We start from the raw sequence: 23,759 nt of genomic DNA on the forward strand, positions 1-23,759 counted from the left end.
CAAATATTGCTTAAAATCCGCAAGGAGTTTAGACACCTCTTTTGTCAAAGACATGGTTATACATACACACTCGGTGGCAGTGCTGGCAGCAATACGAACAAAAATAAGAGTAAGGGCCTGCTACCAACCTGCAAGAGTTCAAGAAGAGCAATCAGTCGTGGTGCGAAGCCTGCCAGCACTGCCAAGTGACTGCGGTCGAGCTGTAGTTGCCTCTTAAACAAGTTTCGAGCGATGACGTATAATCCTAACTGCAATGTTGTGCTAGGCGATAACACTGTTCTTGCTGCGTACTCTTAGATAGGTAGCACTGGGCGTAGACGAATAAGCTTCTGTACGATGCTGTGCACGACGTCAGCAATGCTTTCTGCAAGAGTTCAAGAAGAGCAATCAGTCGTGGTGCGAAGCCTGCGCCACTTCGCCTACTGGTCCATGTCACGTGATGAAAAAAAGGCGGTAACTCTATGTAACTTTAAAACCTACAAGCATAGCATTGCGTTAAATGCATTTTTTAGTACTTCCTGAAAAATAAATGCGAGAAATTTGTTATTCTTTGTTGGGAAGTCAAAGTTAATTACGCATCTCCACATAACAACTGTCCTTGTTTGGGACGACGTAAAGTTGTCGTCGGACGAACACATTAATTTATTGCAGACGTCACTGTCGGGGCGGGGCATGTAAGTAACGCCCACTTGTCGACAGTCCTGTGTCGATTAATGAGATTGCACAGCAGTCCCATTTCACCTAACACCAGTCACTCTCCTGCCTCTTTAATCTGATAATCCAGGTTAGGTAAAATTGGATGTAACCGTGGCTTTCAACGTGCAACAAATTACAGAAAAATGGATTTTCTGAAAGTGACAGTTTCCGTCTGCTGTGCTCATGGACAAACTATGAACATTTCCACCGATTTTCATCTAGATCTGCTTACCCAAAGCTTACTGTTTTTGTTTTCCTCACCTCTACTGTTGTTATCCGGCACGATTAGAGGAGACGAGAAAAATGGTACTTCAAAAGTTGAGTCTAAAATTACATTGTGTCTTCCTTCAGGATATCAAAGACAAGCCTCTCCAGGTGCTTCGACAGTCAGCAGGGACACTGCCCGCACAATTGCATCTCTGCAAAAGGAAGTAGAGGAACTGAGGCTGAAGGTGTCACAGCTAGATGACCGTTTTCAAAGGGCAAGGTCACATCTACTAAATGTGGACATCATACGGGGGTCTACGGACAACTCCACGTTTTATACTGGACTTCCAAGTTTTGAGGTTCTTATGGCACTGTACAGATACCTTCATGAGGATGCAAGCAAAATGACCTACTGGGGTCTCCCAAAGAAGAAAGCTAATGAAACCCGAGGGCAGGCAAAGGAGACTTAACTCCTTGATGAACTTTTTGTGGTCCTTGTCCGTCTAAGAACTAGGATGCCTGGCAGAGAAGTCGCAAGAAACTTTATGGTTACTGAAAGCCACTTTAGCCGAATATTTGCAACTTGGATAAATTTTCTTGCTCACAAACTGAAAGAGCTCACTGTCTCTAAAGTGGAAGACTTGCAACCCAATCTACCAAAGTCGTTCCGGGGTTTCGAAAATACCAGATTGTTGCTTGATGCAACAGAGATCCGAGTCCAGAAGCCCTCTTCACTTAATGCGCAAAGGCAGACCTTTTCATCATACAAACATTATCACACTTACAAAGTTGTTATTGGGTGCACTCCAGATGGGTACATTGCATTCGTTTCAAAGCTTTGGGGAGGCTCTGTTTCAGATAGTGCTGTTATTGAGGAAAGTGGTATCTTAGATGTCCTTGAACCAGGTGACGGTATCATGGTCGATAAAGGATTTGCTTTCCCTGCCTTGCCACCCCATATTAAGCTATACAGGCCACCACATCGCCAATGCCACGAACCCCAAATGAGCTGTGGTGATGTTGCAGAGACCAGGAACGTGGCACGGGCAAGAGTACATGTGGAAAGGGTAATCCGGAGAGCAAAATATTTTCATATTCTGGACAAGCCCTTCCCAACCTCCATGATAGACATAGCAGAACAAGTGTTTCATGTTTGTTGTTTCTTAAGCAATTTTCGTTTGCCGCTGATTAACAACCTAGCATAATGCCAATGTGGAATAAAATGTCTCTTGTATATACGTTAGGACGTGTAACAACAATTGTTGATGTTACTATGCTTGTAGTAAATATGCCATTCGAAACAGTTCCAGGAAGCAGCGCGAGCCCTTTCAGGGCATGCCGGGAAATGCTCTGCAAAACGACACGGATTTGCTATCGTCCCCGACCGTCGTCATACTGGTGTATGCACTGCATTTCCCGGCATGCCTTCCCAGGGCGCGCACTGCTCCCTGGAACTTTTGCAAATGGCCTATTGTCTGTGTATAATTTCGCACTGAAAATGTTTAGTTTAAACACAGTTTGTTAGTGCCTATAAATGCCTCTTTTGACATCAGTGCCTATGTCAAAAGAGCCAAAAACGCCAAAAAAGGCACCTTTTGCCTGTTGTCTTTTGTGCCTATAAATGCCATTGCACTTGTATTGTTGCATATTAGTAATGTCACTCTATGCCTCTACACAGGCATTTGCTGTTATTAATGCGATTTCTATTTTTTTCCCATCATTGTCTAAAACGCTGAACAGGACGGCATTTAGTAACTAGGCATCCAGTCCCAAATTAATGATAATAGCATGCCGGATGTGGTGTGGCTGCTGGTATCATCAACAATCAGTTCCATCTGCCTTTGTTTTACATTTTCGTGGACACAATACTTCATATTTTATTGCACAACTCAACTCTGGACTATGGTATGACGTAATGCTGTCCCACGTATTTCATATTACACATCTGAACATAGGTTGTGTGCACTGTGTTCTGGTCAAAGCTAGCTAGTACTTCAGTTTTGTCAACTTCAACTTCAGTCTGCAATTTTCTCCCGACTATCCACCGCTGTCCATTTTCAGTCACTGAATGTTCAGCATGTAAATCGACACAAACCTGGTGTTAGCACAATCCAAGAGCACGGTACATCCGTGCAAGGCTTGCGAGGACTTCGCACGCGCAGCATCAGCGACGAAGAAGAGAACTGCAGCGACATGGTGACATGTCTCACTTAGCCTGCAATAAGCAGGGGTATTTTCGATTAGAAGAACGTACACAGTCGTACTAATTAGTACGACAGCGTACACATATTCTAGAGTGAAGATCGAATACACCACTCAGCCTGCGACGCACTGGCAATGTGCTCCGGGTACGGACCCATCCCCTTTACGGTACCACGCTGATACAACGTACAAGCCCTTTTTCATTGAAGGTTTGCATGTTGCCCTAATGAGCCCGGAACCCGAATCATCTGTATCTTCGTTAAGCATGACGTTCCCGACGAACCCTTCCTGTTTGAAGGCCCAGCCACGGTGTGCCTGCCGAATGGTCGGCGTGGTTTGTCGTAGGTACCGCCACACTTCATCTTCAGTTATTTTACAGCAGGAAGCATCCCGACGCCATCCCAAATCATTGAACGAGAACGGAATATTGTCGTCGTTGAGCATCACTACTGCAGGAGCGCGAAGTTGGCAGAAGCAAACCTGTACGAACAGGCCTAACGGCGATCCATTTTCCAACCGGTTTGAGGGATTCGCCAGAGTTCCCGTTTTCGATGTTAGCCGCGAGACGGCGCTTCGTTTTCCACAAGTCGTGGATTGTCGCAGGGGTGTTAAAATGTTTGGGAACTGCTTTAAGAATTCTATTAGGTGTGTTTATTCCATAATGGTTCAAGACAAATGTGCGAATACTAAATGTAGCTTAAAGCATGTGACTATGGTGAAAGTGAAAGAGCAGAAAGGTTGGCATGATACTGGAAAGGAAATCCATAAGAACTTGAGCTTCAAAAACATTTGAAATAAGGAATGACAATACGTACGATAGGGAACACAAAACACAACTGAATGAACCAGAGAACAGAGTAACTTACACTGCCAACAATTAGGCAATGAAAGGCCTTGACTGCTGTGCACTGTATGTGCATTGCATACACAGCCAGGATATCTGTGATGATAAAAACACTCATGATCACAAAAATCTGCCGATAATGATTAATACAAAAACATATTGGTGATAACTGGACATGACAAATGAACACAGGAAAACTCAGGCAATGACTGGTCCTCTCTATCGTCTGTCAGTGGTTCCTTGCGTTCACCAGTCATGTGCAATCCACGAACGTACCGCTTGTGACACTTGTCTGAAATCAGCGCGCCCTGATTTATCCCATGTCACATATTCAGGTATTGCAGGATAACTAATTCTGAGTAAGAAACAGGAGTAGCATATGGTGAACCTTCAGATACAATAATGGCACAACATTTTTGCCCAAGGTAACCAAAGGAGAGCTGCGGAACTACTGAGAGGCGATTTCAGACAAGTGTGTCGCACACAGTACAAGGTAGACCCAATATTATAGGGAGAGGGTGCAGGCAAGTTGGTATAGACTCATGGTAGGGGACCTAGAGACACGAAACAAGAGAATTTGCCATCAGTCCTTGTTCCGTGTCTCTTGGTCCCCTACCATGAAGCAAGATTGTGTCATGCACACAAGGAGTATTCAGTGCAGTACAGGGAGGAGAGGGAAACATTGTAAAAGGAGCATCATGAGCAGCATGCGATGTCACTGATAGTATGTGGACGGGCCTTGCAAAGGCAGCTAACTCACGCTGCTTCCGTCTCCTAGATATAGACTCATCCCCCTTCGTTGCCACAATGGCCTCTATGACCCCCCCATTAGTGATACATCTGAGCTCTCCACTGAGTGCAACATTACAAAGGCTTGCAAGACCTCCCTGCGTGTTTGCAAGGACATGGGCACGATAAACCCGATCTGCTTCCTTGAGGAACTGAAACAAACACTACAGTATTGTGAAGTTTACAATACTATATGCTTGCAAACATTTTCGTAAAGCACCTACCCTGTCTGATTCCATTAAGTAAGGGAACTTTTTTTTAGTATCTTCCACTGGCAGTGCTACGAGAGGACTGACTCGTTCCGGCATGGTAGCTGCCATACGCAGTTCAATTTGCGCTACGTCTGGGGCTGCCTTTTCGATTTGCTTTTCCAGCCAGTCTTCATGTACCCGTAAGCTCTCGGGGTCTTCCTCCACTGAAAATGTGAGTGCCTAAAACATGTTTTGTTTAATGTAGGATGAAATAGCAGGAAGAATCTTGGAAGAAGTCCTCCATGGCTGTAACTGAACACGTGGATGCAATAACGGGATAAGTAGACTTGTCCCCTTCTTAGTATACTTATTGCAATGACATATACGTACCAGTATGTACCTGCCAAAGAAAATTTAGGACCATATTACAATGTTTTGACCTGCTTCAGGAGGGTAAGAAACTGGAAATGCATGTGCGTCAATGGGATGGACAGTCAGATCAGGCCCCTTTTCTACACACGGATACAAACAATGCATCTTACATTTTGCTACGCTCTGGAAATGAGCTTCGGCTTCCACTCCAAACGTTCTTCCTAGCTCATGTGACCGTATCAGCAGTACTGCTGAGCATTGTAATAGGGAAAATGTGTGCATACACTGTGCCAGAAAGTCGTATTATGCAGGCGTCTTAGGACATAATTTTCAATTGTGTACTTGTTTAGCGCAACAATCAGCCCAATCATGGCTGTTCCATATACATGGGTGACTTCATCCTGCTGTGTTCACCATTGTTCACCATTGATCACCATTGTTCAGCCACCAAGGTCTGAATTGTGAAAGTTTCTTTTTTTTTTCTGCATCAAAGCCCTGTGCATGCGGTTTTACATTGGAAAAGGTATTAAGTTATGTTCCTGGATTTTCTTCTGTTTCTGCTAAATCACACGCCGTAAAATGAAACCGAAACGAAAACGAAGTGAACAGGACACACATGTAGAGGAAAAGCGAATTCGGGTGGTCATTTCGTAGCAACACGGCCGAACGCCCGGAAATTGCTAGGTCGGCGGCCAGGCTGGATAACATGACCGTTGCCACCCGAACATGAGTGCTCGGAATCTCGCGTTTTAAGTCCCTTTAATGCTGCTAGGGGCACCATGGTCGCTCCTTTTCCGGTTCCGTCGTCTGCCAAACAACGTCGTCTGCTAGCGCGCTGTTTATGGGCGATGACTGAAATCACTGCCAGTAGCGGTTTTTGAGGCTCCTTGAAGGTCTCTGCAGCGTAAACCTGTCGGGTAAGTGCTGTGAACACGCAATGATCCTCGTTATAACAAAGGTAATTGGCAAAAAGTTGCTATAATAGCTTCGTAAACACTGTTGGTGATAACGCGTGTCTCTGTGGTGATGCGCGGGGTGTCCGGCGTTCGGATTTGTAGTTTGCAAGCCGATTTATGTTGCGTTGCTTACAATAAAAGTGCGCTCTCCCATTATACGGCTCGTAAGCGAGGTAAGTGGAAATAGGTGTGCATCTCCATGTGATTGCTTTTTGTAAATGGACTGTAATGCACAATTGGCCGTCCATGACACATACAACATCTTAGAGATTGTTTTCACGATACCCCTTCTTTCGTTTTGACAGTTGCGGGGTCATCACAGGGCTTCCCAGAGAATCCTCCCAGCCAGGATGCAGACGAAAACGATGGTAAGTCATGAACTCATGTGGAGAAATCAGGAGCAAAGTGATTGTGAGGACAGCAAGAAAGCATGTAGCTGGTTGCATAAACACTTTGCACTCAATTCAAAGTACCCTGTATTAAAGCTGAGTAAAAGTTTGCTCAACAGAGGTATATAATACCATTTTAATTTCATCTCAACACAGAAAGTCAAAGCAGCAGTGCGGTTGCAAGTACACGTTTAGAATCAGCCAACATCACAGGTAATGTATATTGTACAAAGTGAGGTTGTGCTCTGTAGAGAAACATTTGTTCACATAAATGTGAGACGCTAAATACACATACTGTAGCTATTTATAGGAAAGAGTTAAGTGTCTAGCACATAATCTGCAAGGTTGCTACAGATTATAGCCAACATCAGTGCAGAGTAGCGCATAGCCAGAAAAATATTTCGGGATGGGTTCTATGAGAACTTTAAATAGCGAGGAGTATTTTCCCCTTGTTTTCTCCTGCCCAAATGTACTACCAAAGGTACGGTTTAGGGGAGAGAGAGAGAGTTGAACCTCCTGAAATGTGGCTTAACTTGATTACGACTTTACACAACTTCATTATGAAGCAGTGAAATGTAACATTTGCTGTGTTATTTTTTTCAACATCAAAATGGACAGACGGAGAGACAATGTTATTGATGGACCTATACAGTCGTTGTAGTACACAGATAGGACCATACAAAAAGTTCGAAAACAAAAAGCAAATATTTGAGTCAATATCCTATGAATTAAACATGATTCTAAACACAACCAAAACGCCAAACCAGTGCGACGTAAGAATTAAGACAGTAATGAAGAGGAAAAAAAGGCAATAGATAATAACAGGACGTCTGGCCGAAGGAGGCAAGCTCTGCCATATGAAAGGTAATTGGAGCAGATACGCCAAGCGGACGACAGTATACAGCCACAAGTAATATGGAATGTTACTGACGTCAGGAGAAAAGTGCCTCCCTGTTATGCTACCATAGAACGTGGTACACTGCCTTCCACGTCACACGAAGTGCCGACAGGGTCAGAAGGGTCAGACAGTGTGAGAGCCCCTGCAGCAACTGAAACAACAGTTACACCAACAATCAACAGCGGCAACCAACAGCCGCAACAGTTACACCAGAGTCGACTCTCAGCACACCACGCCACCGCAGGAACCAGCCTGGACGAGCAAGAATGGCTTAATTAAAAGCCTTTTTTGAAAAATTTGATGTAATGAATAGGCACAGAGATGAAAGAGAAAGGGAGCGTGAACAAAACAGAGGAAGGCGGCACAAAGAAATTGCGAGACTCCATATGATCAACGGCAACTTGATAAGACGTCTGTTAGGAGAAGCAGAGGTGCCTTTAGAATGATATATTTTCATATTCCCTCGTTTTCTCTTTGTTTCCCCACATGCAGTGTCTTATTTATATTTCACTCCTTTGCATGCACTAAACTGACTTGCTGCCATGGGATGCTTCTGTGTTTGTCCGTCTGCAGGTCTCTGTGCACTTTTGCCTTATGAATAATGTTCCTGTCCCTATTTTAGCCCCTTGCTCTTTGTTTTCTAATATTCTGGCAAAAGGTAGTGTCACACTACGTAATGAAGTATAAACTTAGGAGGGACAATACAGATGAACCGAAAGGGCTTCTATACTGTGTTGTTCTACCTACTCTTGAGTGACTTACATTTTGTGCTACCATGTTGACAAGCCACCGACGCTTCAATTCGCCGGGGGTGCGCAACGCAGTTTGCTCCTCCCCTACGTCTCCATCTCCAGGGTCCAGATCTTCTTGGCTCTCCTGGAGTCTCTCCTCCATGAGGTCATTAGCAATTGATGCACAGATTGTGTACAACTCAGCACGACATGATCATCTGACACATCCACTGAAAAAAATTCTACGTCCTTTAGCTGCCGAACTCTTTGCTTTACAATGCCAAAGGTGTTCTCAATTAGCGCTCTTGTGGCACTGAGCTTCATGTTAAATGTCGACTGTTCCATAGGTTTCCACGGTTTCCATAGTCCTTATATAGAGTTATAAGGTATTCCCGGCAAGGATAAGCAGCGTCACCAAGAATGTGGTACCGGCCACCATCACGCGGAGAAGGCAGACGTTTTGATATGTTGGACAGTGTGAGGACTTTCCCTTCGTGGATCTTGCCTGGAAAGCCTGTTGACACGTCCAGAAACCGGCGGCGGTTGTCACAAATTCCCTGGAGTGTCAGTGAGATCACGTCGTGCCGGTTGACGTACGTGACACGGGGCTTGTGCGCAGGACACCGGATTGATACGAAAGTGCTATCAATGCATCCAATGACTCCAGGAAATCCAGATATCTACAAAGGAATTAGGGCAGTAGAATTTTTGCTAAACTGTATAATGTATGGTCTTGCGTGACAGCGCGAAACAAATATAAGCTACGTACATAAAAGCAGGCAATAACATCAACATATGCAATTATTTGAATATGCAGATACAAATGCGCTCACTTTCTCAAACTCCAGAGCCAGGCCCTCCAGATTTTCAGGGAAGATGACTTTGTGTGCAATCTGGCACAAGTAAGTCATTACTCGCGTTAGCATGAAATGCAGGCAGCTCTCTCTCACTCACACCGAAGCGTCCAGCCACGTCCCTGATTGATGACTTGTTGCCGGCATACCTAGGAAGACACAAAGTTAGAAACCCAACAAAAATGCATGCCACCAATTGTGTTATGTAAAAAATGCATCCTAATGCACACAATTCAACACCCAAAATGCCTAGTACACATCATGTGTCTGCAGGATGCAGCTGAAGGCAAAAACTTTCTAGAAAAAAAAGTTGGCACTGGGTGCTACTTACCATCTGATATATATTTTATACAGAGTGCTACAATAAAACGAGGTACTGTTGTCGGAAATGATTTAAATGAACTGCCCTACAATGCTCGTTTTCGCCATGTTACACGTAATATGTACCACAGAAATGACAGAACGTGGCATTCCGGCGTTTTCGGTATGACTCCACCGTGTGTGAGGCTCATCGGGTAGGCGTCTGATGCGGCAAACCCTGTTACCAATGTTTCACAGACGTCCCGCCTTAACCGAAACTTCCACCTGAACTGTTGACAAATTCATTGCCGTTATATTACATAGAGCCACTGAGCACATGCTCACTGCATACCTCTTCATCACTGTACGACTGCACTTTATCTTCGACGAACCCCTCTACTTTTGGTCTCAGTTCACAGGGAAGAAACGCCCGGAAGGCGTTCGCCAAGGATAGCACATCTTCCTCGAAATCGTTCCCGCTATCGTCATCAGACTCAGGTGAATAAGGAGGCGCATGAAGAACTGTTCCCAGTTCATGGGACAACGACACTTCTGCACTTTTCTCACTTTCTATTCCCTCTGCCACGCTGAACTGCGCATTTCAACGGTTCCGTCGTCTGCTAACGTCGTCTGCTAACTTTGGCGCGGGCCGTATTGATGCGGATGTGACGACACCGGATATATTTGAGCAATCCGCTGCTCCATCGTTTTGAGACCGGACAAAAAAAGTGCCAGCTTGCAAGTTCCGGGCGCTCGGAAAGCGGCACGCGAACATGCGAGATTGCTTCGTTTTGACCAAGCGAACATGACTGCTCGGGAGCTTGCAAAAAAAGTTGCTACGAAATGACCACCCGAATTCGCCAATATATGACACATATTTTGATTTGCATTATTCGGGGAAACCCAGCTACAAATACTTGAACAATTACACTTGAAGATACTTGAATACTTACAATTACACTTGAAGTTCCCTCGGTTTGGGATTTTCGACTTATCCCGTAATTGCATCCACGGGTTCAATTACACAACATAAAAAAAACGTAAAAAATGCACGAGTCCTCTGACCCAGATGATGATGGTTCCCTAACTGCAACATGCATGATTATGTACTATAGATTGCATTTGCCCACTAAAAACAGCCTACTTCAATCATACTTTAACGTCCAAAATGAGAACATGTCCAGCAGGGGACCGGCTTTAGTTCTCCATACAAAAGGCAGCGAAAAATATGTCAGCAAAAACTAAGAAAAAACAAGAAAAATACATTAGTAAGCTTCGACTTTTTCCTTTCCAGGACTTGATCTTCGGTCAGTGAACGAGCCCCTTTCACATTCCCAAACTGACGTCTGTAGTTTTCCACCTTCTCATTGTTAGTTACCTTGCGCCAGGCATTTTTGAATTTAGTCCTCAAGGACATAACTCGTGACCCCTATATTTGAGGAGAAATAAGATTGAATAGTCTTCTTTTTTTAAAACATCATTACGTGAAGCTCGACTAAACCAGGAATGTGAAGGTCAAACCTCTCCGGTTCCAACGACATCAGCAAGTCGGGGGTAGCGCATGAGCAACTGACAAACAACTTTCGAGTAGAAACGCCTGCTGGGGGTTCTGGAAGTAACAAGAAATAAAATAAACTAGTCATGCTTAATGGTGCACTTTGTTGTTTAGTTGAAGAGAAGCAGAGCCTACTATATAGCAGTTCATGACATAGTAGAAAGAATAAAATGTAATAAAAAGTTCCTTGCACTTACATGCTGAGTGACATCATAGATTGCAACAGCGTGACAGTGATTCGCCTATGCAGCATCTTGGTGATGGGCTGGTCGGAAATTATTACCGCATGGAGTGCACCGAAATCAGGAAAGACATGATTGTTTCCATCATTATGACAGGTGTCATTGCTGTTTCAGGGAAAAGGATTCCTTACTTTATCTGATGAAACTTCTGTTAACTGCGCTGCATACCAGAAACATATTTATGTTCGCGACAAATTAATTGTTGCAAATTCTGCCATGACAGGCACTCCTGAAAGCTCTCAGGATTAGGTGTCATGTTACTTTGGTGTAAAAACTCGCAAATGAATACTTCAGAAAACACGTTGGAGCAGAGAAATCCAAAAAAATTATCTACAGACTTGTGAAAAATCAACAGCCCGTCTCTTCGTCAGCTTACATGAAATTATGCCTCAAGCCTATATCACGTTATCACTACACCGGTGCTGACTGCTGGGCACATAGCCAGAGTCCCCACTTTTGCCAAACACCACCCACACAACCAAGGCACGTCCTGAGGACGTCCATATGATGCCACCAACGGGACAATCAGATGTCCATAAGATATCCTGGATTGTCCGAATGACATACTATAGGACATCATTCGTACTGCCATTGCAACAGTCGTGGACTTCATTTGGGCAATCCTGGCGGCGTCCTTTGTGACATTTTCAGGATATTTTTCTGGGCAATACACGACGTTAATGCAGTATGCGCTCTCCACGCGTATGCTATACAGGGTGTCCCAGAAAACGTGTCATTGAATTCTAATAAACAAAACTACGCCAGAATCATGCGGTCAACGGCATTTGTCCTTACTAGGTTTCTGCCACTTCCTGATGTGCATGTCATGTAACCTAAGTTTAATTACGTAAATTTTTGCGAATAGAACTCAGAAATTTGCCAAGTAAAGGTCACTTTTTTACCCCACCAACATGAAAGAGCGTGCCGAATTTATTCAAAATCCTGATAATTGACATTGATATTCAGTATCTATCCTGTCGGGAAGAATAGCCGAACATCATGCTTCTCGGGCATTGGAGTATAACGCGCAAGGCCTTTTTGAAGGCAATCGCTGTTCGTCCGACGGGAGGAGGTTGGAAACCCAACCCACAGAGTGATAGCAGTAGAAAAAGTGACAGTTCGTGAAATTGGAAGAGGGAATGTATGGTCACAGCCGAGGCTGGACGCGATAAGCTATGTCTACGGTGCCGGTGTGGGCTGGGTTTCCAAATTCCTTTCGTTGGACTGATAATGATTCCGCTGAAAGATTTGTGGCGCGCTATCCTCCGCGAGCTCCATAGAGCATGATTTTCAGCTATTTTTTTCCGATACGATAGCTCCTGAATATTCCTGTTAATTATCATTAATTTGAGTAAATTTGGCACGCTCTTCGCATTGGCGGGATAAAAAGTCACCTTTACTTGGCAAATGTCCGAGTTCAGTTCGCAAAAATTTATATAATTAAACTGAGGTTACATGGCATGCACATCAGGAGGTGGCAAAAACCTGGTAAGAACAAATGCCGTTGACCGCATGGTTCTATGCGGCGTAGTTTTTCTTCTAATTAAAATTCAATGACACGTTTTCTGGGCATCCTGTATACACATCTTATGATGCAAACTACTCCATCACACAAGCCTGTCCACAGTGAATAGTAATTTTACTGAATATTCTGCACTGCTACACAAGAACCTCATGTGTATATCACCTGGCAACGAGCTAGCTATGTACCATGTCAACATCAGTTCGTTGAATGAGCAACTAGATCTACGAGACAAATGGGTGAGTACCCTGAGAAACGCAGGAGGTTCATTAAGCACCAAAACGGGAATATAGAAGCAAGCTAGCCCAGAGACTTCGGTACGCCAAAAAATATGAAAATTGCTCCCACCCTAAAGATATTACATTGTAGAGCTGACATGTAGTATAAACAGCAACTGCCACCAAGGAATGTTGGAGGCACAGTTTAAGTAGACAATTGGGGGGTACTGAAACAAATTTGCACACAAACTTCCGCTTGCGCTTTTGACCAACACAGCTGAACTCTGCAACAACACAGTCCGTCAGAAGGTGCTCAAGTATTTTTCGTGCAGATTGCTTTACTTCACTGCGCCCAAGCCGAGCAAGCTCTTGAACCTGAAAGTTGGAAATGTTCCAAAAGCTCATAGCACTAACCAAAAAGATTGCCACTGACATCATTCAACAGAAAATTAAGACTTTTCATTTTCTATACGGGCGGACTGACGGTGTCCTCGCGGTCTGATGATGTTTCCTGCATATATTGTATTCTATATCATGAGCTCATGTAATTTAATGACACCAATCGTTTTACCCCCTAATTTGAAAAGAAAAAGAAATCAAACTTTTGGCTCTGCACTTGAGCTCATGTAATCATATGACACCTATAGTTCGAGCAGTTTCTGCATAGCAAAAATGTCTGAATAGAAATAACTGACCAGTACCACAATGCTCCTGTTTCTCGTGTGGACTCCCGAGCCTTCGACATCACGAAACTGTTAGGTCCTCCTTCGTCCGACAAGGCGCTAAGGGCACTTGAAGGCTTTTTGCATGCAACCGGGCTTATGGACATCCTATGACACGGTGAATGTGTGATGTGTCCTGTGTGTGCCCCCGGCGATTCCGCCACTTTACTCTCACTTGTGCGCAGCTCTTGAACTTTTGACCTACATGCTGAACTCCATTATCATTTCTGTTCGTCTCTGGACATCATCCCTTTGTGTTTTCATCATCTCATCATCGGTTTGAACTTTCTGTATTAAGTGTACTGGGGTAGCCAGTTTGACTTCGTCGAAACTAACATCCCCATTTTTTCTTTATTCACATCACATCACATCACGCTCCTGTTTCAGAGATTACGAGTTGGAGTAAAACTATGCCACGCAAATCGGTATTTCGTAAGTGTGTACACGGAACATGGGCACTTAATACAAATGGCATCAGATAAACATGGCAAGATAATGTTGAAGTTCTACAGATTTTAAGAGCTCTGAGCAGTGCACGACTACACATCATGAATGCAGTTCATACAACTATCGATAAATATCTGGTGATTACTGCACCTGCTGGTTCAGACTTGGTACAAGATCAACTGTCCTACGCATACCGCTTGCCCATTGTCGTAACATAGCTCGTAAGCTATAGCTCGTAAGACTTCAGGAACAAAGTGCATAATGGAGAATCTCACTACAGCAATAAAAAGCCGTTCACATTCTGATGCGGTCAGAGCACCTGGGTCTGAGGAGTTGCAAGACCGAAGGAAACACAATTCAACAGGCTGCGTAGACGCCAACACGCTAACACACGTTTTCAGGTTGAAACACAGGGGAGCCCTGTCGTATCCCTTCCCATTGAAAAGAGTGTGCAACCCTGCGCAAAGAACTGTGGGACGGTTCAGACCTGACGTTTACGCAAACGTCATCACTCACATGATCAGTAAAATGGCGGCACACATGATCGCCGGTGAACACGTTTGTAAACAATGTCACTTTTGCTTGTGTGCTTGGATTCAAAAGCATGTTTTGATCGTACTGACAAGTTTGATCGAATGCAGCAACAGTTAAACATGAACGCTCGGGGATGTGACCTCAAAGTACACGGTGAAGTGTGGCGTACAGCGGTTAAAGGGACGGTCTCGTACATCCGGGGCGATTCCGAAACTTAGCCAAAACTAGTTTCACGAGTACTGTACACATACAACTGTCAAAGTTTCATTCGGAATAACCAAGTCATTTTCGTGGAATTTGTCGAAACGTGCCGTAAGAGCAGACGACGAAAGCTGCGCCTCTCTCATTCATACGTCACGTATGACGTCGGCCTGCGGGTGTGTCGTCGTTGTCATGGTAATTGTAACTTGCAGAAGCACCTTGGTTTGAGTAATCCCCTTTGCTCTCGAAATGGGGACACTCAGGCATTTACCTCCGCGAGAGGAGAATGTAGTCCGAGCATTGACTGTGGGGTCTCCCATAATGTGGCGCACAATCGGATACGTGGAAGCTAAGTCACGTGCTTTCTTTCCGTGAGTATTTAATGCGGTTTTTAAATAAACACGTTCTCCTTCAATGACGACGTCTTCCATGTACGTCGTCAGCGACACTTCATTTCGAAGCATGATCAGTGTACAACGGGGAGTGTAATGGAAGCGCGCGTAATATATTTTTAGTAGGAGCTGTAATGCGACCGCGCGCGCCGATGGCCAGCGACTTCAGATTTGTGATTGTGGATGGGGTTGTTCTGCGACTTTTAACTTGTTTCTGAGGATTAACATAGTTGTTCTGCACCACCATGCTTGCCACTACTTAGATTGCGCGTTTTTCACCTGAGAACTGAAAGAAAATGTACGAGAGTTGCCGCGGTGCCCAGTAACTTCTGAAGGTCGTCTGCTCACGCCGATGCACTAGCACGCGCAAAAGCAGACGATTTCTGTATCCTATCACTAGGGTTCGTGGCTTTCGGCATTTTCCGAAAAATGCCGGAAAACACCCCCCGAATGATTTTTTTCACATTCGGAATATTCCGAAAAAATCCGAATTTCTCGTATCCTGACAGCTGCCATTCCAGGAACCGCAAAGGGAAATCCCCTTGGAATCTCCCTGTGTCGACTATTTCTCGAGCGTGGCATTATCTTCGGGCTGTGCGTGCCCTTGTTTCGTTGTGCTTAAGCGCTTATAGGAGGATGACCTCAGCTCTGTTGTGCGGTCGGTGACCGCCTTTTGGCAGCACACGTACTTAGTGACACACCTACCTTTAGTGAATTTACTATTCAGAACCTTTGTGGTCTGTTGTGGTCGGGTTAAAAAGAGATCACGAGTGTACGGAGCTCCCAAACGATTTCAAAAGCCGATCGCTGATCTCCTGCCCTAGCCTTCTAGTTCATTTTTGTGTTCTTTGTATTCCTCTATCTACTCCCCTCCAGTTACGACTTGGAGTGACCCTTGTTTCCGTTCCTGAGGCACTTCAAGGCACTTCGAGGCACTTCACTGTATGAGGACTTATTCTTATTTGTTCTACGAGATGAATCTCGTATGGATGATATAAAGCGCGAGTTTTTAGAATATGCTGCATGCCCTGCCCCTCAGGTGGATATATCTCTTATTCAGTTTTGGACGACCCGTTCCAGCACATGGCCTTTGTTATCGCAGTGCGCCTTAAGCATACTGGCTATTCCTGTTTCTAGCGCTAATGTTGAGCGCGCGTTCTCTAAACTGCGTGTTATTAATCGCAAGGAGCGAGCCGCTATGACAGATGCGAGTATGATGATGTACGCTTGCGTCTATTACAACAAGAGGTAGTCTCATTGTTTGCTGGTTTGGCACAGGCAATAAAAGACATTGTTAATGAAGCCATGAATCGATTCACTTCTTTTCGGTTCGTTGTTACTTCTCTCGCAAAATAGGCTTTCCTTCATGCGAAACAAACAGATGCACGTATTCGGGCATTTATTTTTTGGGCGGAATATAGATGCCGAAAAAATCCGATTTATAGTCCCCCATATAAATGCCGGTAAACGCCCCCCGAATTGGGTTGAAAATAAATGCTGAAAACCACAAACCCTACTTATCACGGACTTACTCGCAGGGCGACGTGACCGTTCTTATTGTTGCCAACACAGATCGCGGCGTGCTCTGCAATCTTTATCAATTTAATTCGGTTATTTAATAACTGTGGCGTGTTTTGTCGGGTAAATTAGCAGTATTCCATTTTCAACAAAGGGCAATCGAATGGTACACTTTATGAAAGAGGCAGGGGGTACGAGACCGTCCCTTTAATTTCTTCGCAATATCTCTGCGGTACCGGCTGCCCGTTCATAAATAAAACTTGTTGTGAATGTATGTCATCTTTTTTTTTACCTAAACTGAATATAAAGTGTGCGCAAAAATAAAAAAAAAACGTCCCCTACCTCAGTCAGTTGGGCAGCCGCAGTAGTTTATCGCTTTACCGGGTTTTACCATGACATGGTGTTCTTGAAACCTTGGTTAGGAAGTTTGAGAAACATCTTGGTAGTCCAGTAGTTACTGAATGAAGTATTTACTGATGCAGGTTAAAGGAACAGTGCTGGGGAGCCCCAGAACAAAAAGCAGCAACAAACTATTTACATGAGCCATCATTTGCTCTTGACATACACTATGTGAAGTTTGTATTGTATCACTATATACAAGGCAACATGAGGGGCCATGAGGGGCAAGTGGGTGAAATATTTACAAACTATAAAACAATGAAAGGATGCTCTATATAATATATACATTACTGTAGTAGAACAGAGTGCGTTACAGTAGTAACCTGTGAAGTGGTCTTAACCATAGATCGAGAAATTGCCCGTCATAAATAACTCGTTACAAATTCAGTAACCCTGTGAAAAATATAACTGTTAATAATTATGTTCTTCAGCCTGAAATGTAACTTGTAGTTACTGAGTTACTTACACTTACCTTACTTCGAACAAGAAATAGGTAAATAGTATTTGGTAATAGTATTAGGTCATTAGCAGCGCGCGTGAGCAGTTGAGCTAGACCTTAAGTTACCTGTGGAGGAGTACAATACAACTAGGTCGTTTTCATTTATGTCCAACAATAGACCTCTCCCTTTTTGTAAACAAATGACGTCATAGTGTTCGACACCGCTACAAACTTGGTAAAGTTGAACTACACTCGAAGCTAGAGGTGAACAAGGTCACGCCGGAAAGCCTCCGTCTTGATGATATTATGATGGTCCCTGAAAGGGACGTGACCTTCTGTCCTATTTTTCTTCCAGTAGGAGGCAGCAAACAAGTTCCCATTCGTGGAACCCAGCCCACCCCTTCCGATTTGTCTTTGTTTCACTGTGTATACCAACATTATGATGACGTTTCTCTGGTAGGGGTCCATTCGAACGCTTTACATCTTGCTCCCTGTGGGCACACAATGGGCCAGCTTCATTTCAATGGCAGCAGTTCTTACTCCCTGAATAGAATACTGTCATTGATTGAGCACCACGAAATGGCATAAAATGGCATAAATGAACCGGAGAGAAAGCAAGAAAATATGTGGACGTGAGTGAAAAGTGAATTAAAAGTAACTTGGAACTTAACTTAAGTTACTCTGGCAAAGTCCCCTGAAAAAGAAAGGAGTGTCTCTGAAAGTTACCACGGCACTAAAGTACCGAGTTAAGTTACAAGTTGCCAAAAAAAAAGGAACTTTGTTACGGTAACGAGTTACCTCGAACTCTGGTCTTAACCGTGATACTGAGTACTTGCTCAATGCAATGCTTCTTACAACAAACAAAACACTTCAATTACTCCCCCTTAAGCTGTGTTAACTTTGTGAAAAGCTGCCTGCAGCGCTGTCTATGCAAGTCAGCAGTGGCTTGCCTGCTTGAATGATGTAATCGTACCTCGTGGTATTTTTGTGCTATACTCTTCACGATGTGATAGTAATGATTTTCCAGTGGACCCTGATCAAGCATATGTTGTTGCCGGAGTGATTGGAACACTTGACTTTCAAAAAGGGGTTCAAGCACACGAGGAAGCAGATCACACAACAGTATGGTCGACGGCTGTCCCTTCTCATTTAGCGCCCCACGGAGAACTCTTTCTGATTTTCGACGAACGGCAATAACTTGTGATGGAAAGACAGCTTCACCTTGCAGTCTTCGTAGTATCAAAGAGTGATATGGCCTTGGATTTGACACGGTTAGCGTTGGGACACATGTCTCACATTTCAGGTACCCTTGTAGGTAACGTGCAATATACCCTGCGATGTAAACTACCACTCTCTCCCCAAAAACTGAGGGTTCACGTGAATCTGGGAAGTTGTCATGGTCCCGTAGGTCAGCAGGCACGGCGTGGTCCTCTCTTGTCATGTTTCTTCTAATCGATGTTACATTAATGATGTCTTCTGACCGAGATGTATAGCTGCTGGCATGAAGAATTGCAACGTTTTCTAGTGGAAGGCAATTTCCCATTCCTGTTTCTTGTACTTCATTTTGGATGAGCAGTTTCTTGGATCCAGCTTCCAATTGTCGTGCTGTTGGGTTGTTATTCCATCCCCCCTGAGCTCGAAGTGTGCCAAAGAAGAGTTCCAAGTAATCTTGGCTGATCCTATGTGTGGGTAGGTACGTTATGGCACCCTTGGAAATCAGGTGCTCATAAAGTTCCAAGGAGCTCTCGCAACAAACAAGGAATCCCAAGAATCCAGTTTTCCTGTTGCATTTTAGGAGAGCAGGGCCGGATATGCTTGTTCTAAGTGAAGTGATGTACGCTGCCGCGCAGTTGAAGAGGTCACGAACATTTTCTATGTTTTCTGGACATAGGGGCTTCTTCCAATTCTTCTGTATGATGCTGCGGGAGTTTAGCACATCAAAAATGTCATTTACCATCCTAAGGAACTTCTCAGTGGCTTCCGAGTCACTGAACTCTGGAAGGAGGAGGCTGCGGCATTCAGCTAGTGCATCAGCTACAGATGTGCTCATTACTTGGGCGGCCAGGTTAACCTTCATAGGTTGCCGCTGCCAGTTGATGTGTGCCACCCGCAGCCTGTTTCCTGCATGCAGGCCTTCCCTCGCTTGCAGCAAATGCAGGTTCTCTATATATGCCCATGAGATAGTGTTTCCTTCATTATCTAAAAAGGTTTCCTTGTGGGACAGGGCATTGCGGATTAGTTTTAGCATATGGCATGCATCCAAAAATTCACTTATTGGCTCACCAGTCTCAGGGTGGGGAAACCGTGTCTTGAGGCGCTTTTCGTAGTCAAAGGAGCAACCCAAGTTGCGAAGCATGGCAACCTTTGACGATGCCCCATCACAAGTGATTGACACGATGGTTGCACCTGCTTCATGTAAAAGTGACAGTGCCTCGCGCACAAGGTGTGTCTTCTACTCACCAGATATGCCATCAACTAAGAAATAGCCGATTGGCAGCTTCCACTTTTCCGTGATGGAAACAATCATCACAACAAATGCTTTTTTGGCTATTGCTGTATCATCGGTGGCGTCAGGCCCTAGGCTGACATAGCCGTATGTCCCCCTCCCATCCCACTCGACATGTTTCCTTATTGCCATTTCATCAACCATGAGGCCGCACACTGTAACTATGCCTTTGCTGTTTTCGTAAGCTGTCTTCATTCTGAGTGCTGTGAGAGCTTCTTTTGAGAATCCTGGTTCGCCGTCGATTGATTGATACCACTTCTTTATTGCCCGTGGATGTGGCAGGCAGGTGTCAAAAGTGCTACGCACATATTTATAAGAACGAGGGGAATAAAAGTGGAGTGTCAAGGCAAAGGCACGTAACTCTGGGCCGTACTGACGTGGCACGGGTTTTCCCTTCAGTTTTGCTGTTTGCCGTTTGAGGATGTCTTTGTGGGCTCCTGCTATGTTTTCTAAGCAGTCTGCATTTTCTTGCAGTAATATGTTCTTGGACCTCAAGTCTTTTATTACGTCTTCGAGGTGTGCCACTTTTTGCTTTATGCGTCGCTGTGCCTGCTGGAGAGCCTTTATCCTCTTTTTGCTGGCCGTGTGCAGCGATGCCACTCGTTTGACCTCCTTTTTCAAAAACGCCTAAACAGGTGTGTCGTCAGTGGCATGGCTGTCCTGGACAGTGAGCATGCAGTCGTCTTGTTAGACGTAAATTCATAACACACACATTGAAATTTACCAGCTTCTCGCAATAAAAAATAAGTATGCAGCATTTAACTTATGATTTTATATATTCTACATTGAAGTTATCGTGCAAAAATGCAGGTTGTACATAATTATGCCAATCAATATTAGGTACCTCATTGTAAGTTTAATCAAAGGACCTTCAGAGAAATGTCTCAGCTTCCTTTACCGCACATTGTTGCAGTTCACATCCCCCCTGCCTTCGTGTGATGGGTCAGCTGCGAGTGTTTCCACCTGACTTTCAGTTTGTAGGAACAGGCACGATTCATGATTGATTTGTACCATGCACACGATTAGAAGCAAACGAGATGCACTAACAGCATGCGAGGGCTGCGTAGATGGACAAGCTGGAGTGCTCTTCCTCCATGCCTTCCTCTAATCCTACTTCCTAGAATAAATGACACAGACATGCAAATCAACAAAGAACAAATCAACGTAAGTATTTTATTTCATCATTCAGTGTACATCATAAATGCAATTCATTTTTCTCATGCTGTTAGTAAAAATCAGTCAAATCACAGATCTAAATCAATACATGCCATCAAAATGTTATGTTAGGGATTAGAAAATACATGCAAACACATCTGATGGAATAGAAAGAGGCTGGTTTATAGCGCGTAGTACGCTCCAAGTACGCTACGTAGATGCAGCCTGTACAAAATGTCAGCCGCCATCATACCCTCGTGATGATTTTTTCTTCTAAAACGTAAAGGGCACAATAAACCCTTTAGTGTTCAGGATACATCTTGCTCTCCCTTTCCCTTTTATTGTGTGCAATATGTTGTATTTAACTGCACTTAGTTATTAATTTCGAGGTAGTGGCCATGTGGCCATGTGGCCATGGCCAGAAGAACTATATGGTTTGAACGTATCCCCAACTGGGTAGTGGTACAGAGACATTCTAGGTTACTGTTGATGTAAGCATGCCGCACATTCCCTCTGTGGTCTGAGATGAAACAGTACCCCTCCTGATAGTTCTTACCAATATAATCCCTCTGTTAGGGGTCACAGGAGTGGAGGTGCTAGCAGTATCCTATGTGTCCAATAGAAAAATAAAATCCATGTATATACCTTGACTGCACTTAAACGTATAGCATCCTTTCAACTGTTTTGCTTTTGGTAGTCCTCACCAGTGAAATCCTTCTGCTAGATGTGGCAGCAGCATAGGTGATGGCACTGGTTTCCTGTATACACAAAGGAAAGAAATAGATGGAGATCACCCTCAGCTATAGCTAAATGTACTGTAGAATTGTAAAAGCAGGTGTACACCAATAAAGAAGGCAAAGCATATAAACGTTAGCGTTCACAAAGCATCACTTCTGTGTTTCCATAGTTATAACCCCTTCATAGCAACGGTGTGGGCGAGTTGGTACATACTGGACACAAAATACACTGCAGAAACCGGACGTGACTAGTCAAATGAGACGGACGATTCAAATTCATAATAGAGGTGATAACAGTGTGCCTTCCATTAACCTCCTTTACCACGAGACCCGGTATGTCAACCACAAATTTGTTTTCATTCCTTCCCAATAAACCACAGTTGTTAGTCAGACCTTCATTTGTCTACTCACGTCCTGTCTCTGCGCTGTTTTTTGTGCCAGTTTATACCTAGGGTGTGACTTTTTTGGGTTCAATGCCTTTCTCAGATTCGGGGGGTAAAAATCAGGTGATAATTGTGCCTTTCTTATACGTATATATAATTATATATATTATATCCCTATTGAAAAAACCCATATCGAATAAATACGGGTCCCATATATATGGCATTATTGAACATGGGGTTATGTGTTATATGGACATATGAGTTATATAGACCATACGGGGTCCTCATATAGCCCGTATGAGGCATACGAGAATCTCCATATTCAACAATCCCGTATAAACGTCCCATACAATTCTCATGTGACCCATATACCCCCATGATTGTGTGAGCCACAACGGAATTATGGGAACGCTTATACGGGGCGCAGAGAGCATAAGTTTATGTACCACGTTGAAGAAGCCGCTGGTCGGGTAACGGTCGTATGACTATACGGAGTGAAGGTTATACAGGGTGTATCCAGTGACACATAGTGGGGAACCAAAATTCACCTACACACAAAGCACCAAAGGGGAGGATACATTGCGAAAGTAGTACAGATCTTAGAAAAATGTAGGTATGATAAGCTGAATATCTTTACGCGAACATAGTGGCAAAAGAACCAGGAAAATTTTCTCTGTTATCCAGTTTATTTGGCTTGTTACATTCAAGGGCACGGTTGTAAAAGCTTGCACTGCCATGAAGCAGACATTGGAGTTGCATGGGTGAAGTGCACACCCTACCTGTTTTGCAGGAAACACAACTCAGTAAAAATCTTTGCAATGACCTGTAGCTTAACTTACTTTGTCTTTTAAGATCTCAGCGACGTGTGTGTTCATTTCCTACGTCGGGGGTGCGACAGCCCATTTGTCTTGTGCACAGAAACAAATCTGTCAAAAGCGTCTGAAATTCAAAGATTCCCCATTTGTAACAGGCCAATGGAGCATCACATGTGACAACTTCACCACTTCACTTGTCACTTCACATGTCAAGTGACAATATCAGTTAACGACTACGGCAGCAACCACACTGAGTTCAGCATAAGGTAACAGGACTCAAGAGGGTAGCAAGCACACTGACTGCATAAAGTAATAGGAACCCACATGCTAGGAATGTTACCAAGCAAACTGTGCATGAATCATGACACAGCAGCCTCTCAACTAACCTTCCATTCACGAAACCCAACGGCTTCTGGTCGTATCTTCCAAGGCGTACAAACAGAGAAACATGTCCAGACGTTACCAGCAAGACACAAACACACAGTCAGAACAGTCCGAGCCACCAATGTCACGCCGAAACAACCAGAACAGGAACGACGACAACA

The 23,759-nt window shown here is 44.1% G+C and overlaps 1 protein-coding gene, 1 long non-coding RNA gene and 1 pseudogene across 2 annotated transcripts; 1 reads left to right on the top strand and 2 right to left on the bottom strand.

Annotated features, from left to right (window-relative positions):
• The first annotated feature begins 1,418 nt into the window (after positions 1 to 1,418).
• LOC135384283 (uncharacterized) lies at positions 1,419 to 2,108 on the top strand. Its single transcript, XM_064613493.1, has one exon. It carries the CDS (start codon positions 1,419 to 1,421, stop codon positions 2,106 to 2,108), a length of 690 nt encoding a protein of 229 aa, XP_064469563.1.
• Positions 2,109 to 4,532: 2,424 nt separating this feature from the next.
• On the bottom strand, positions 4,533 to 10,846 carry LOC135384284 (uncharacterized; annotated as a pseudogene).
• Positions 10,847 to 21,784: 10,938 nt separating this feature from the next.
• On the bottom strand, positions 21,785 to 23,759 carry LOC135383048 (uncharacterized). Its single transcript, XR_010419631.1, has 4 exons — positions 23,601 to 23,759; positions 23,239 to 23,338; positions 21,984 to 22,037; positions 21,785 to 21,886 (listed from the first exon to the last, which is right to left on the bottom strand). It is a non-coding gene; the product is annotated as an uncharacterized LOC135383048 (long non-coding RNA).

Source organism: Ornithodoros turicata, chromosome 2, assembly GCF_037126465.1.
Source record: "Ornithodoros turicata isolate Travis chromosome 2, ASM3712646v1, whole genome shotgun sequence".
NCBI classification, from domain to species: domain Eukaryota; kingdom Metazoa; phylum Arthropoda; class Arachnida; order Ixodida; family Argasidae; genus Ornithodoros; species Ornithodoros turicata.

What these genes read in the sequence shown, in the direction of transcription:
- LOC135384283 (XM_064613493.1), top strand. Translation starts at nt 1,419, where the DNA reads ATGCCTGGCAGAGAAGTCGCAAGAAACTTTATGGTTACTGAAAGCCAC.